At 32.6% G+C, this 15,388-nt stretch overlaps 1 protein-coding gene across 1 annotated transcript; it reads left to right on the top strand.

Moving 5' to 3' along the window:
- The first annotated feature begins 1,054 nt into the window (after positions 1-1,054).
- Positions 1,055-9,648, top strand: LOC133668255 (probable bifunctional methylthioribulose-1-phosphate dehydratase/enolase-phosphatase E1). The gene is made up of 12 exons (XM_062088034.1): positions 1,055-1,422; positions 1,777-1,913; positions 2,163-2,258; positions 3,201-3,320; positions 3,748-3,837; positions 4,985-5,131; positions 5,338-5,493; positions 6,196-6,345; positions 6,440-6,541; positions 7,253-7,362; positions 7,444-7,562; positions 9,418-9,648. Exons 1-12 carry the CDS (start codon positions 1,185-1,187, stop codon positions 9,507-9,509), a joined length of 1,557 nt encoding a protein of 518 aa, XP_061944018.1. The 5' UTR covers positions 1,055-1,184; the 3' UTR covers positions 9,510-9,648.
- Positions 9,649-15,388: the final 5,740 nt, after the last annotated feature.

The following is a 15,388-nucleotide window of genomic DNA, read 5'->3' as shown; positions in this document are numbered from 1 at the left end:
TAACCTACGCTTTGTCGTGGGTCGGATATTTTTTTGGCAAAAAAATATATGCCAATTTTTCAAATGTATGTATTTAATTAAATACATCGAGAACCATCTGTGCCAATAAATGCAAAAAAAAAAAGAAGTAAATTGTTAACGCATCTATTTAATTTGCCTCACTACAAGTAAACTAATTTTTTTTCTATTATAAAAGAATTAACATGTAGGTGTTATTAACGTGTTTGTTGATATCAACTAAAAAATATAACTGTAAATCAAAAAGTCAATATTTGCATATAATACAAAATAGTAAAGATCATATGTATTAATAAAAATATAAGATTTTAAGCTAATTTTCAATGTAGTAGAAGAATGGAATAATGTTTGCAATTGCTAAAATGAAATAACTTTTCCTTAGTTTTTGTATAATAATTTCTAAAAAAAATAAAGAAAAACAATTAAAAAACAAATTACTAAAAAATAAAGATAAGAAAAAAAAAATATATTGACCAAGTGTCCAGTGATAAATTTTTAAAGTGTAAAAAATTAAAAATAATAGTTTTTTTCAAAAATTATGTAAAGAAAAAAAGGAAAAACTAAAAAAAAATAAATATAAGAATTTTTTTTGATAAATACACCTATTGAAAAATGATAAAAATACTAAGTATAAAAATAAAAAAATATAATAAAAACTTTTTTTCTTATAATAAAAATTAAAAACTATAATTTTTTCCACTTCTATAATAAAAAATTTGGCAACATTTATAATTATGCTATTTTATAGGAATAAAAAAACTTAAAAATTATAATTTTATGACTGCTACAGTATTAATACATTAAAAAAATGATAATTATATTATTTCTATATGAAAACTTCATTTACATAATGTTAATAATTAAAAATGTTTTTTATATTAAAAAATCTTTTTCGCATGTAAATAATCCAGTTTGACCTAATAAATAATACCTTACTTTGACAGCCCTTCGTGGTCCAATAAGGCCCAAAAACTTCATACTCTGAGTCAACACAGAGTAATTATTAATTTACTTACCTTAAACAGCAGAATCATATTCTCCACCACTCTCTCTCCATAAAAGATCAAAACTTTAGCACATTCAAGCAAAAAACTAAATAAAGGAGGAGTCTCTCTCTCTCTAGAATCTCTGTTTTTATCCTCTCTCTAGAAAGAGAAAGCAAGCAAATGGCAGCAGCCCCACCAGCAGTGGCAGTGAATGGAGGAGGAATGGCGGCAGCAAAGGTGGCATCACAGGCTTATTTGGAAAGCAAAGCAGTTAAAGACACAAGGGTGTTAATAGCTGATCTTTGCAAACAATTCTACACCCTTGGATGGGTTTCTGGGACCGGTGGCAGCATCACCATCAAGGCCCATGATGATTCTATCCCTAAGCGCCAGCAGCTTATCCTCATGTCCCCTTCTGGTAATACTAATATTCAGGTTTTGATTCTTTTGCTTTTTTAAGGGTTGGTTTATGTGTTAAAAGTTTGTATTTTTATGGATTCTTGATTGGTCTTGTTAGTGTTTGTGGCTGGTTATGTGGTTTTGCTTTCTGGTTTTCCCCCTCCTTAATTTGATTGTATGTTGTGCTTTATTGCTTCTTTATTGTTGTGTATTTGATACTGGAGCCCAGTTGTCTGTGTGTGCGCTTAGTTCCTCGCGTGGTTGTATCAATTTAATTTGCTTTTTCTTGGTCTTAGTACGTATTTTCTATGGCTTTTTATTGATTGCTGGTAATTTTATTGAAGCTAACTTGAATATTTGTTGTATTGGGCAGGGGTGCAGAAGGAGAGAATGGAACCAGAGGACATGTATGTCTTAGCTACAAATGGGTCTATATTGTCTTCACCATCTCCGAAACCTTACCCATACAAGCCTCCCAAGTGTTCTGATTGCGCTCCACTTTTCTTGAAGGTACCAGTTTCGTGTTCTTTTTCAGTAGCTAATAATTACTCGAGTATGTCTTCCATTTGATAGCACATAAGGAATGGAGTTTGAGTTATCAATAACGTTTAAATCTTAAAAAGTGGTTTATTAGTGAAAAAGGCATGGTTTTATGAATTCTTAACTGTTATAGTAGCTATAATACATTTATGTATTAGTACAGTAATTTTGCATTTTCTTCATGAGTCACAATTAACAGTTATTTGTGGTGTAATGCAGGCATATGACATGCGTAATGCAGGAGCCGTCATTCACAGTCACGGGATGGAATCCTGTCTTGTAACAATGATCAATCCATTATCAAAAGAATTCCGGGTAAGTCTTTCTTTTACAATTTACATGTGGTTGTAATTTTCAAATTTATAACTGTTGTTTTCTTAACACCCCTCCCCGCCAAAAGATATCCACCTTCTGTCCTTGATATTTTCAAGATCTATCTCGTGGAGCCTTGGGGAATCCTGTATCTGAGAAATAGACCATGATTTTATTGCACATGTGGACTCAGCATTTGCTCTCTAAGTCACGGGGAAAGATGACAATTGAGGATGTTATCTTGGTTGAAAGCGTGGGTTTGTGATGCCAGAACAGGATGAATCATCAGTGATCCAAATGCACAAGGACACAGATTAGATATAAACATGCGGCAAAATATTTTATTTTATTTTATTTTAGTTTCAGATTACATTTAAGTAACATATCTGTTAAATGAACGAGTGTTTTCCAATCCGAGAGGCCATTCTGACCATACTAAATGATGATAGTAACAAAGCATAATCCTATCAGTAAATGTAAATTCCTTAGTTTTTTGTTACTGGGGTGTAAGGCAAATGGGTAGGGGTTGAAAACCTTATAAATTCAACCAATTGGATCAAAGTGTGTAGTCATTTTTCAGATTTTTTGAAACAATTGGCCCTATAGTGGCATTAGTTTTCTAATAGATTATGTGAAGTTAACCAAATAAATTTTTCCTACAATTGTGGCCTTCCTGAGTCAAGATGGTGGGTTTTCTTTGTGGCATTATTACTGAAAAAGTGACAGTATTGTCATCTCAGAGTATCAGCTATTAGCTGTATTAATTTGATAAAAGAGGGTTTGTATTTTGATTGGTTGTGTATGCATCCTGGAAAGTCAGATCTTGTAGTCATGCATCACTAAACATTGCACACAACATCACATGATTTGTTTTTTCCAACTGCTATTCATTTTTCATTGCATTTGTTGATTTGCTTCTGAATTTTTTTTTTTTTACATTTACAGATCACTCATATGGAGATGATAAAAGGAATTCAAGGCCATGGCTACTATGACGAACTTGTTGTCCCAATAATAGAGAACACTGCCTATGAAAACGAGCTTACAGACTCTCTTGCTAAAGCTGTGTGTTCTTTAATTTGTTGGCATCTACAATTTGTTGCTTGGTTTCTAACATGTGACTTTCTATGCTCATCTGTGGAACACAATGATAATGCGGGAGCAAATAATCAAATATTTCTTATGAACTGGACCTAACTATGTGTAGATCTATGGTTTCATCATGTAGTGTTTGTAGAAGGAGAAAAATCTACTTGTTTCCTTCTGCCGTTTTCCTTATGTAGCTCTGATGATGGATGATTATTTCAGTAATCTTTTGATGATTATACTTCAGTAGCTCACTGTTATACTGATGAGTGGCATAACCCAAACTTGCCAATTAGAACATGCCTTTACTGTTCTTTGAGATTTTTTTACCTTAAAGATCTCCAGTTCTCTTGTTTATTCAGTGGGATATGCTCTGAACTACGTAAAATGCATTCATGTTTTTCAGATTGAAGCGTACCCAAAAACCACAGCTGTGCTTGTTCGCAATCATGGCATATATATATGGGGAGACTCATGGATCAGTGCCAAAACCCAGGTTTGTGACTCCTAGTCAATGATCTGAATGAAGTTGGCACCTGCACTGAAATTTCAATAATTTTATATCAAGAATTTATTTGATTGTTCTGTTATCATTGTCTGCTTTGCTTAAATGTGCTGATAACATGATCTTGATTGTATTTTTAGTGATAAAGGGCCTGATCAATTAGAAAAGTTATCTGTCATCAAATGTTTTTATGCTAGCTATTTGGAGATGCTGCAAATATGAAGTGAATCTAAAATTCTTAATCATTGAGTCATATGATAATTTCCTACTAATGGTGAAGTTGAAGAGTAAAGTTAACACAGGCATAGCTTAAGCTGCTGCTAGTATTTCAGTGATACCTGCAATTGTTTCTGGAACTCAATTGATAATTGATGTGGGAAGCCATTCAAACATTGATAAAATGATGCAATAACTTTAGCTATGTAAAGGGCTTCTCTTGTTCTCTTGTTAAAAGATTCCCTTTCCAGTTTCTTATTATTATTTGATGTTTAGTTTTTGCTATTATTGCTCTTTTTGGCAGATCAGCTATGTGGTGTAGAATTGGGCATTAACCTTCACAATTTCCCTTCTGACTCTCTTGTTGTTGCTATATCATTTTCTGTAAGGCGCTGTAGCAGAAAGCTTAGGAATTTTGTTGATGGAACCCTAAAACTGGTCTTATTTTGCTAAGCAAGGAAAATCTCGGGATATACAGCAGCTTGGAATCCCCCCCCCCCCCCCCCCCCCTTCAAAATTTAGAACAAAGACCCCACATATATGATAACTGATATGTGCTTGAGTAGCTTTTTCAATGAAAGCCTACTTTTGTGGGGTTTCTTACCCTTTTTTCTTGGTTTGCCTTGCATATCTGATCTTTTTGATACCTTGAATTTTATATTAGACATAATATGAGCAGCACAATAGTAAATGATGTTTCAGACCTTCAAGACAAAATGTTGTTTGATGCAATGCAACATACTCTACTCCTGCTCTATGCTGTTATACAATCCTAAGTGTTATAAAATGATATATTTGAGAGAGTTATATTTGTATGGTTTGAGCCCAAAACAAGCTGTATGCGTGTATGTATCCTCAATTCCTTACAGAATGCTTTGATGTTCCCTTTTGGAGCTTTACTTAAATTTCTCTAATCTTTCAGGCTGAATGTTATCACTATCTGTTTGATGCTGCTATCAAACTTCATCAAATAGGCCTAGATTGGTCTACTCCAAACCATGGCCCTATTCAAAATGTCAAGGTTAAGGCAGGCATGAATAATTCAAATAACAGAATTGAACCGTTGCCAGTAAGTTATTAAAACGATGTCCTCAACTTACTTATATTCTCTGCATTTTAATTTTGATGTGGGTTATACTGGCTTAATAGAACTTGTGATTTATGTTGGACCCAAGCCCTTGCGGTTTGAAATGTACTGGTAATGTTGTTATCTATTATCAAATATTTATGTCTTATCAAGTGAACATTATTATTTTTCAAATTATTTGGTTGCAGCGTTGCATTGTACTTGACATTGAGGGAACTACTACTCCAATAACATTTGTTGCTGATGTTCTATTTCCATATGCCCGTGATAATGTTGGGAGGCATTTGTCTGCAACATATGATACTGCAGAAACTCAAGATGATATAAAGTTGTTGCGCACACAAGTAAGATTTATTATTAGAAGTTTTGGTATGCTTGTAATTCACATGTCATACCAGATTGATTTTGCCTTTTATTGCAGGCTACCAGTGGAATCTTAACATTGATCTTTGGAAATTTTGTTTGAAATGATGATTAAGATTGCTATTCATTTAGGGGAAGCATGAACAGAAGTTAGCTGCTAATAGTTTTTGAAACTTAATGTTCTCCTTTCTCTCCAGCGTCCCTGACAAAATATCTTATGGTGGTTGTGCACAGTAAACAAAAGAATGGAAAGGACAAAAAAAAGCACGCCAAAAGTTTAACTAGAGATAAAAGATGGCAACTCTTTCTATATTGTACAAGGACATGTTAGGAACAAAATCACAATAGATGCCCTGAAATTTTTGGATGTACCAGAAAAACTGCAGACATGCTGTCGAAGGAGTGCAAATCTTAGAAAATTGACAAATTTATCAAGTAGAGACATGCTCTAACGTGAAGCACGGGATTGTGATGTAATCAATGGGCTGATGAAGCTCTTCCTTGCAGTGCTTCCATTTTTCCTGTAACAAGTCAACTCAAAACAGTATAAAGTGGAGTTGAATGACCAGGCTTAGCAGTTTTTGGTGGACTTTTTTATACGGGGTTGATTGTTGCCATTAGTTTATGAGTTCTTCAGGGATTTTTTAAAATATGTTGCTGTGCTGTCAAATCTTTTGTTGCAGGTTGAAGATGATTTGGCACAAGGTGTTAATGGTGCTATTCCTATTCCAACGGATGATGCTGGGAAAGAGGAGGTAATTGCAGCTTTGGTTGCTAATGTGGAAGCGATGATAAAAGCAGATCGGAAGATCACTGCATTAAAACAATTGCAAGTAAGTATTCAGAAACATAAAGTTGGTAACCATGAGATTGATATGCTTGGTATAAAGTGTATCCCTGTGATATTACCAAGATTTATTAATGTAGGGTCATATATGGAGAACTGGATATGAGAACAATGAGCTGGAAGGAGTGGTGTATGATGACGTTCCAGAAGCATTGGAGAAGTGGCATGCTTTGGGCATAAAGGTTCTTCCTTTTTGTATTTTCAACGTTTATTAGGGGATATTGTTTATAGTTTAATGTAATGTCATAGCTGCAGTTTGCCACTTGTCCATGTGGCAAGTTACCTTTCAAAGTTTGAATGATTCAAACAGTAATTTCAAATGATCACATACTAATTTGTTACCCATCTTTATCTTGAAATTCCCCATTACTGTGAACTATGTTATCATTGTATACAGAAGAGGATGTTACTGCTGATGTCAAATATTTCTTATTAATAACCGGCCTAATGGTATTTAAATCTGAAGTTATGTTGCAAGACTATAGCTTCTTGGACTCTATGTATTAGATAGTTAATTAATGAATTTGTAAAAAAATGTTGCACACAGTCTATTAGCTAATATATAGTTCCTTGTAAGAACATCTATTATGGATCTTATAAACAAGTTTGAATATTAGGCAATCTGCTACATACAAAATACTATGCCATTGCTATCAGAACATAAAAGCACATTCAAAAGCCTATATGAATGAGGAAATTGGAATATATGACTAATAGTTGTTAGTGGCATTGAAGAGCTTGAGATCCATTGTATAAATTCACCAGAAGGATTGATCCTTGAAATACAATAGCTGAGTTCCATGAACTTGTTGAGTGTGACTCAAAAGGCTTTCAATTTCTTGATTATGCATATTCTTTTTGTGCCATTATTTACTGTTTCTATGTTGCCTCAGGTTTACATATATTCTAGTGGAAGCAGGCTGGCACAAAGACTTATTTTTGGAAAGACGAACTATGGTGACTTGAGAAAATATTTGTCTGGATTCTTTGACACCACAGTGGGGTAAGTTTTGTTGATGCTACCGGAGTACTATTGCCACTTAATTTGGACTTCGATAACCCTTCGAACTCCTTTTCCATGCAGGAATAAAAAAGAAACACGCAGTTATATTGAAATCTCAGAGTCACTTGGAGTTGATAAACCATCTGACATTTTGTTTGTGACGGATGTTTTTCAAGAAGCTTTTGCTGCAAAAGGAGCAGGTAACAAGTTGCTTATTATTATACTTGAAGCTAAAACAGAATGGTGTTTGGTACTGTAGATACTGTAGCAATTGTTTTTGGTTTTCAATTTTTTTTCTAGCTGCCTTTATGGTGATCAAATTATGGGCAACAGATGATCTATTATCTATCTATTTTTTTTAAAAAAATATGTTGTTTGTCCTGTACAAAATCTTAAAAAATATAAACTAGGTCTAGGTACGTGGGCCTAGGTTGAAAGGTCCACGCTCTTGGGTTCTTTTCTTAGAGGCCCAGGCGTGCAAGGCCACTTGGTCCAAGGTCACACACCTTTCCCTTTTATTTTTAGGTAGAAGAAATTTTAAAAACAAAATTATTAAACCCAGTAGAATTCATTACCAGAGTTGTAGATTTGACAAGTTAGGTCGCAAAACCCGGATCGATTTAATATATATTGTTGTCTCAATATTTTTTTTTTTAAGATGCCATGTTGAATTTTTTTTTGAAGAATTTGGTTTATTTTGAATTGGCGTGCATCATATGTCTTGTTATAGTTTTTCTATAGGATTAGTTTGTTAAGTTACTTTTACATGGTTATTACGGTCTTATGACCTTAGTTACACGTTTAGCATGTTAACCTGAGTTGATTCAATATACAGCCGGGTCAATATATATATATATATAGGTATATATATATATATATTTTAAAATATCATCTTGATTTTTTTTTCTTCCTACTTCATCGTTTTTTACCCCACTTTTTTGATTTTTTTATATCATATATTGAGGTATTTTTTTTAATTATTAAAAAAGTGGAATGCATGTTCTGAATTGCGGGTTTGACGGGTTAGGCCGCAAAGTTCATGTTGTTGTCTCAATATTTGTTTTTTAAAAGATGCCATATTGATTTTTTTTTAAAACATTTGGTTTATTTTGAATTGTTCATGATATCTTGAATTGTGTTTTTTTTTTTAAAAAAAATTCAAAATACATTATTACTGCGTGTCCAATTTTTCTTTAATCTGTCTGCTGCTCTTTTTTTTTTTTGTCATCTAAGCTTTTTTTTTTGGTGTTAAAAAGAAAATTTCATCTGTCCAGCCAGGTAAGATGGCTAGTTAGTTTTCTATTTTATGGAGGGCTGCAAAGGGCCAAGGGCAGCTGGAAAAAACCTCCCAGTGCATCACTTCACTACATGTTTGATTTACTTAACCAATACATTAGATTTCCTTTCTCTGTGTCAATTTGTTTTTTGGAGCCTTAGGCCTGGGAATGTATTCTGCTCTCCCTCAGGAATATATCAATGCAAGTCACTGGTTATAGCAGGTTTGGTTTCTTAATATTTATTAGAACCCAATAGCCGACTTCAGTAACCCCTGCCCCTGGCAATAAGTTGTAGCTGAATTTGCGTTACTGTTCTCTCCATCCCTTAGTAGACCTGGGTTTGAGTCTCAACCAAAAAACATAGCCTGCAACACAATCACCAATTTTGACCGTAATTAACAAAGGTTTTGGTTGTTTATTTTCACCTTTTCTTTACCTTCTTCATTTTTCCAAGGGAACTAAATACCACAAGTGATGAATAACTACTGTACACCAAAAACAAGGCTTATAAACAACTGATTCAATTGTATGTGGTGTCTTGTTTTGCAAAGAAAAACATATTCTTGTTGCCACAAAGAAGCTAGTTTACTCCAGTGCTAAGAGGTATGAAAAGGCTTCTATGCAAGCTTACTCATCTTCAACAGTGTCTGGAGTCGGAGCAAATATTTGTTCTGCAAACTTAGTTCTGTATTCTCATTGGCACTTCTGAAAATTTAGTGACCTTTTCTCATTCATGCTATCTTTCGCTTTGATATTTGAATTTTCATACAATTTTCAGGTTTGGATGTGATGATTTCTATCCGGCCAGGAAATGCACCTCTTCCAGAGAATCACGGTTTCAAGACAATCACCTCTTTCGCTGAAATCTGATGGCAGATATGTATGCAATATTTATCACTCTAAGTTTTGTTTGGAAATCTGAAAGCAGATATGTACTTGTGTTATTGCAAATGTATGATATGCTTTTCACAACGCACACATAAATAAAAATGTTGCTTTTAAAAGAAAATGCGGCTGTTTCCTTTGCAACCTTCCTGTGCTTTGCATCGTTATATGGACACGCATTTTTCCATAAATGGAAGGACTCGCTTGCATAATCTGACCTTGTTTCAACTAAGGAAAACAGACTTGGAAGTTCAACTTAGGTCAGGTAATGTCTCCTCTCACCAAAGCAGCTAGCCGTGACCAGTCTTGCTCGATGAGTTTTAGAATTCTCGGAGACGAGCTTCGTGGAAAACCTCCCATGTTTTGGGTCCGTCCAAAGCCGGTGGATGGGCTGAAACGTTCAGCAGGAGATGATCAGAGGTTGAAGAAGATAATACGAACATTAATGTGCTTGGGAGTTGATGAAACTCTAAGAGTGTACATGGTGATTCATAGGCATTCATGTATCAATGAATTATGTGAATTTGCATGTTGTAAAAGGTAGGGATGCAGATAAACTGTGCAACCTATCTTCAAGGGTAATCATGCAGAATAATTACCCTCCCCATTGTGGATGCCTGCATTATCATTGTGGATAATCGCATTGTCATCGTAGAACCTAAAACGAGAAAATTAGGTGGGCTAAGCTACGACTTCATGTTGTTATGTGGGCCTCGTGATAGTTACTTTAGCATCGCTTTTACAGGGAGTTGATAAACACCATAGGCATACCTGTTGGATTTGGAAGAATCGTCTTGAGTTCAACTCAAATATGCACGGTAAATTGAGAAATGAGCTAGCCCGAGCCCAAGTCATGATGGAGTGGGTTCAAGATGGTAGGACCTAGATCCAACATTGAGCAATTATGGGCTAGACTAAGCCCAAAGCATATGAGTGGTGGGCTTTGGTAGGCCTAACACAAACTCCCATTAAAAATGTTTTGGGTTTGGGTTTATAAACATAAATTGAGAAATACTGATGAAATATTCCGTTGTCATATAGAGAAGATTTTGTTGGCATTAAAAGTTGCCGACAAAATTGATGATGGAAAGCTACGGTTGACAAATATCTTATTGGGTTTTTATTTCATTAGCTATTTTAAATATTGATAGACTCATCAATGAAATATTCACATATGTTTATAATTTTTTACCTTATTTTTCATCGAAAACCTCACCCCATCTCTTGTAGAAGCCTCCAACCACACTTGAAGATTATGAGAAGGATGAGTGGTGGAAGTGTTTTCACCGAATTTCTTAATCATATTGATGTTATATCTCTCCTATAAAAATAAAAAAATCAAGTTTTAAAATTTGATTATATTTCATATTATTGATATAAATAAAAAAAATTAAACCAATAAAAATTATCAAAACACTTACAACAAGATATCTATTCTACCCTTTTTATTTATGTGAGTTTCTTCATACAACTCCATTGAAGTTGGTTCTTGCTCAAGCTATTTTTTATGCAAATAAAATAGTCTATTAAAATTTTTACTAATAAACTCTTAATTAAAACTTCAAGGAAAAAAAAATATAACAATGAACTCTTACTAGGAGTTTTGCTTGGTGGATAAACATAATCGCTCATCTGGTGTGCTTGCTTATCGAACCATGAGATTTTTTATTTTTATTTTATTTACTGGAGCTTGAGCACTTTGCAAAACTTTTTGATAATACAAATTCAAGATGAGTTGCCCAGTTATGGTCTATGATATATATACTTTGGTTGATAAACATGACCTTCTTCATTGCTCATTCGTGGGCATTATACAAAAGAATCACACAATATGATATAACAAACAGTTAACTCATGTATGATTTAAATTTATTATACTTAAATTATGTAAGAAAATTAAAGAATACAAGTTTATAATAATATAATATTAATTAATTTAAACTTACATAGTCGCACTATGATTTTTTAACACTCTCCTCACAATCACCTTGTTACTCTCATTCCACCAAATTTAATTTTTAATTGATTTCATACATGAATTAGTTTTTAAAATTTTTAAAATGGTAACTAAAATCTTAGATTATCTATCTAATTTTAAACTTTTCCCACAATAATCATCAAGCCGACTATTAAAGCAATAGTTTTTCAAATGATCACTTCATTGTAGAGATGATGAACCGAGTAGTTTCAAGATTAGTAAACTTGTATATCAATTTAAGGAAGTTATTTTTATATAATTATAAAACTTAAAATAACTCATTAAAAATAAATAACATCATGAGTAAAATAATTACATAGAAGAGATGCTCGATATGTTATCCTTAGAGATTGAACCTTGGATAGTAACTTCTACTTTAGATGTCTCTAAATAATTCTCACCTAGATTCACAACACGATCACCGACACTACTACTTGATGAAACATGAGTGTTTTTGTTGATCTTAAACTTGTTTTTTTTCTTGAATATATGACGCCTTAAAGGAAACAATGAACACATATTAGAAAGATAAAAAAAAATATAAATATACAAATTCAACTATTTATTAAAAATGAATCATAATTAACTTATAGAAACCAACTAATAACTTAGTAACCCATCATTTCTTTAATTCCAAAGTAACTCAATCCTCTCAGTTTAGAAAAATATAATTCATAATATAATAACTATCAAACACTTCATAAGTTGAAAATACTTAACCCCTAATTATTATCAATTCCATACAAAATACAATTTTCTCAATTTTCAACTAAACCATAATATTGACAAAAAAAAATAATACCCAACTAACTTACCTATTATTTATTCAATTTAAGAATAAATAAAACCAAATAATACCCTAATTATTATCAATTACACATTAATTTAACTAAACCCTAAATTCTCAACGAAAACCTAAATTCTAAATTAACGAATTATCCATCATTTCTTCAATTCAAATTTATTCAACCTAAATTAATATATTTAATTATTAATTATCAATTTCACACATTTTTTTTTCAAATTCTCAAATTAACCACAAAATTGATAAAAAAAATAAATGGTATCCATTAAATTACTCATTATTTCTTCAATCCTAACACACTTAAATCACAAAATCACGCTTAATTTTATCAAGTAACAAATTAATTTTTTTTTTTAAATCCTAAAATACAAATCATAAGTTAAGACAAGAAAATTATCATTATAAAAGAAATAAAATATTTAAATATACAAGCAAATCATAAATATTACAGACAAATATCAATAATCTAACTTAAAACATAAATAAGTTAAAACAAATAAGTGAGTTTGCTTACTCGATGAGGTGCAGCTCGACAAAAAAAAAACAAAATCAATGAAGAGAAATTGGATTTGTGGAGTTTCTGGTTGTTGGATTTTTTTTTTGGAAGATGAGAGAGCTTCTGCAATTTGTTTTGAAAGAAGAAGAAAAAATGTGGAGAGGAGAGGACTGAACAATGAAATTCCCATCAATAATCTGACACATCAGTAATTCCAATACAATTACTAACGAAATTTTTCTGGAGCAATTTTCGTTGATAGCCACGATGAAATATTAAAATATATATATATATTTTTTTTATTTTAATTTATCATAAAATTATATCAATTTACATGTATCTCGACTTCTCTTTTAGTATATACTGTAATGTAATTATTGAAATGAGAATAACTGAAGCTTGTCCTGTGGAAGGGGGTGGGGGAGCACAGGTTGTGTTGGAAAATAAGATTTTATTCTTTGGAGCAATTATGTTCATGAACTATTTGAGAAATTAACGAACTCGATTCACATGAGAAGACAGCATAGACAACAATGGCTTAATTTTATCGACCCTGTCATATAAACCAAAGTAGGAATTTCTTCTTGTCTGCAGCCCTTTTTAATCTATCTACAGTACTTAAGTTACTCAATTTTAGTAAAAAATATGGGGGTTATATTAGTCAAATAACTAATTCAATCAAATAATTTAAGTTATTAAACAAGATTTTAAGATATGCTTTATATTATTTTCTAATACACATTCTCAAGTAAATATTCTTTAAGTTTGAAATTTGCATAAACCCACAATACCTTGTGCTTAATTTTTATAAAATAAATGAGAATGTTAGAATTCAAACTTGTGACCGCTTGGTCATCAAATTCAACCCAATAGCTTAAGTTATTAGGTAAGGTCTCAAGATATAATTTATAGTATTGTCTAACATACCTTTTTAAATAAAAATTTTTTAGACTTGAAACTTGTGCAGACTCACATTACCTTATGCTTAACTTTTACTAAATAAATGGAGAAGGTGAGATTCAAACTCGTATGTTAAAAAACTAATTCAATCTAATAACTTAAATTATTAGATAAAATCTCAAAATATAATTTATATTATTATACTATACCATCAATCTAAATATCTTGAAAAAAGAGAGACACTAGCACAAGTTGAGTTACAATTCATTAGTTGTGTTGATCAGAATCTACCATGAATTAGAAGAATATAACAACCACTTCGACATGTCTAGGTGAATATTGAAAATCTCAACGAACTTAGTGACTGCTAATATCACTTTTCTAGTAAATGAAAAACGCCATCATCATCAATAATTGAGAAGAAAAAAAAAAAAACCCCTTTTGTTGACATTCGTTGTGCGCACTTTATTCCTAGCTTTGTGTCTAATTATTATTGCGACCACTTGGTTTGATATTTTAAAAGTAAGCATATAATAATATTATTCTGACCACTTGGCAAACATGATCAATCGTTTAGTAATGCCAAATATCATATCATTGTATTGGATCATGACAGATTCAAAGTTTTTACTAATCTTCAATGGGAAAAATTCAGACCCTTTAAATCATTTGTTCAGCACTATGTGAGCTGAGTTCATAATTCCCTCTGTTGTGGGCGCACCTTCCCTCTGAAGGATTCAAACAAGTCGTCACACATTTGCTACATTTCTATCCTTTTCAATACTGTTTTATGAAATGAGCACTGTTTTTCTTTTTCTTTTTTCGATGATTAGGAGACATTTTCAACTAGTAGACCAAATTACTCCGATCATGCACAATGGATATGTATTTGTTACGACACTGTAGGACTCCCACAGGTCAACAGCACCGGAGAAACACAATTACAAGAGTGTCGACCGTAAATTTGGATTAATATTGCAGTGCTCAGAAGCGTGGCTGGAATATGCTTTAGTCAACCACAACCAAGGCAGTATTTTGTTGTCATGAACTACAATGCAAAACATACCTTGAAAAACTTCGTATTCTGTGGTGGCCCAAAAAACGACTGTACAGACACAAACTTCCGAAGAGATGTGAGTAGCTAGTGTTTGAATCTGCACTGGGTGGGCCTAAGGTTGCTCGTCAGAAGTCTTGATCAAATAATTGATCCACCATTTCATCATAGGTAAGAGGGAATGAAAGTCTTCTGCTATTTTTTTCAAAGGGACAAAATCATTAAGAGGATTATCCCGTGGAGAAACATTCTGGAAAAAACTAACATATCCAATGAGATTTCTCCCTTTTCAAACTAGCCCAAGAAAAGTGGACCTGGTAATCTGATCATGTGGATCATTGCAAATATTCAATAGCATAAGTGGAAGCAGCTCTTATTTTTTGTGGTGAAAAGGATTAATGGAATCTTTTCATGGTTTTTAAACTGATGTATGTATATATGTAGTATTCGTCTCTATATCTTGTGCTGGAAATATGATCAAGTTAGGATTTATGCTGAACAGCCACAGAAACTGGCCTTGTCAGGCAAGGCAAATGCACCCAAAGCAGGCTCTAAAAGTTACTCAACTTGCAACTAGAACAGAAAGATCAGGGAAGTTCTTCGTCAAATAATGCCCTATCTAGTCCATACA

This window comes from Populus nigra, chromosome 1 (genome assembly GCF_951802175.1).
Source record: "Populus nigra chromosome 1, ddPopNigr1.1, whole genome shotgun sequence".
In the NCBI taxonomy this organism is placed as follows: Eukaryota; Viridiplantae; Streptophyta; class Magnoliopsida; order Malpighiales; family Salicaceae; genus Populus; species Populus nigra.
The sequence above is the reverse complement of the archived record's forward strand: the minus strand, read 5'-3'. Positions and strand labels throughout refer to the sequence as shown.

Bases quoted from the DNA above. Each gene is read 5' to 3' on its own strand.
- LOC133668255 (XM_062088034.1), top strand. From the start codon at position 1,185: ATGGCAGCAGCCCCACCAGCAGTGGCAGTGAATGGAGGAGGAATGGCG. The intron at 3,838-4,984 runs GTTTGTGACTCC...CTAATCTTTCAG, and splicing joins GGATCAGTGCCAAAACCCAG to GCTGAATGTTATCACTATCT. The intron at 5,494-6,195 runs GTAAGATTTATT...CTTTTGTTGCAG, and splicing joins TAAAGTTGTTGCGCACACAA to GTTGAAGATGATTTGGCACA.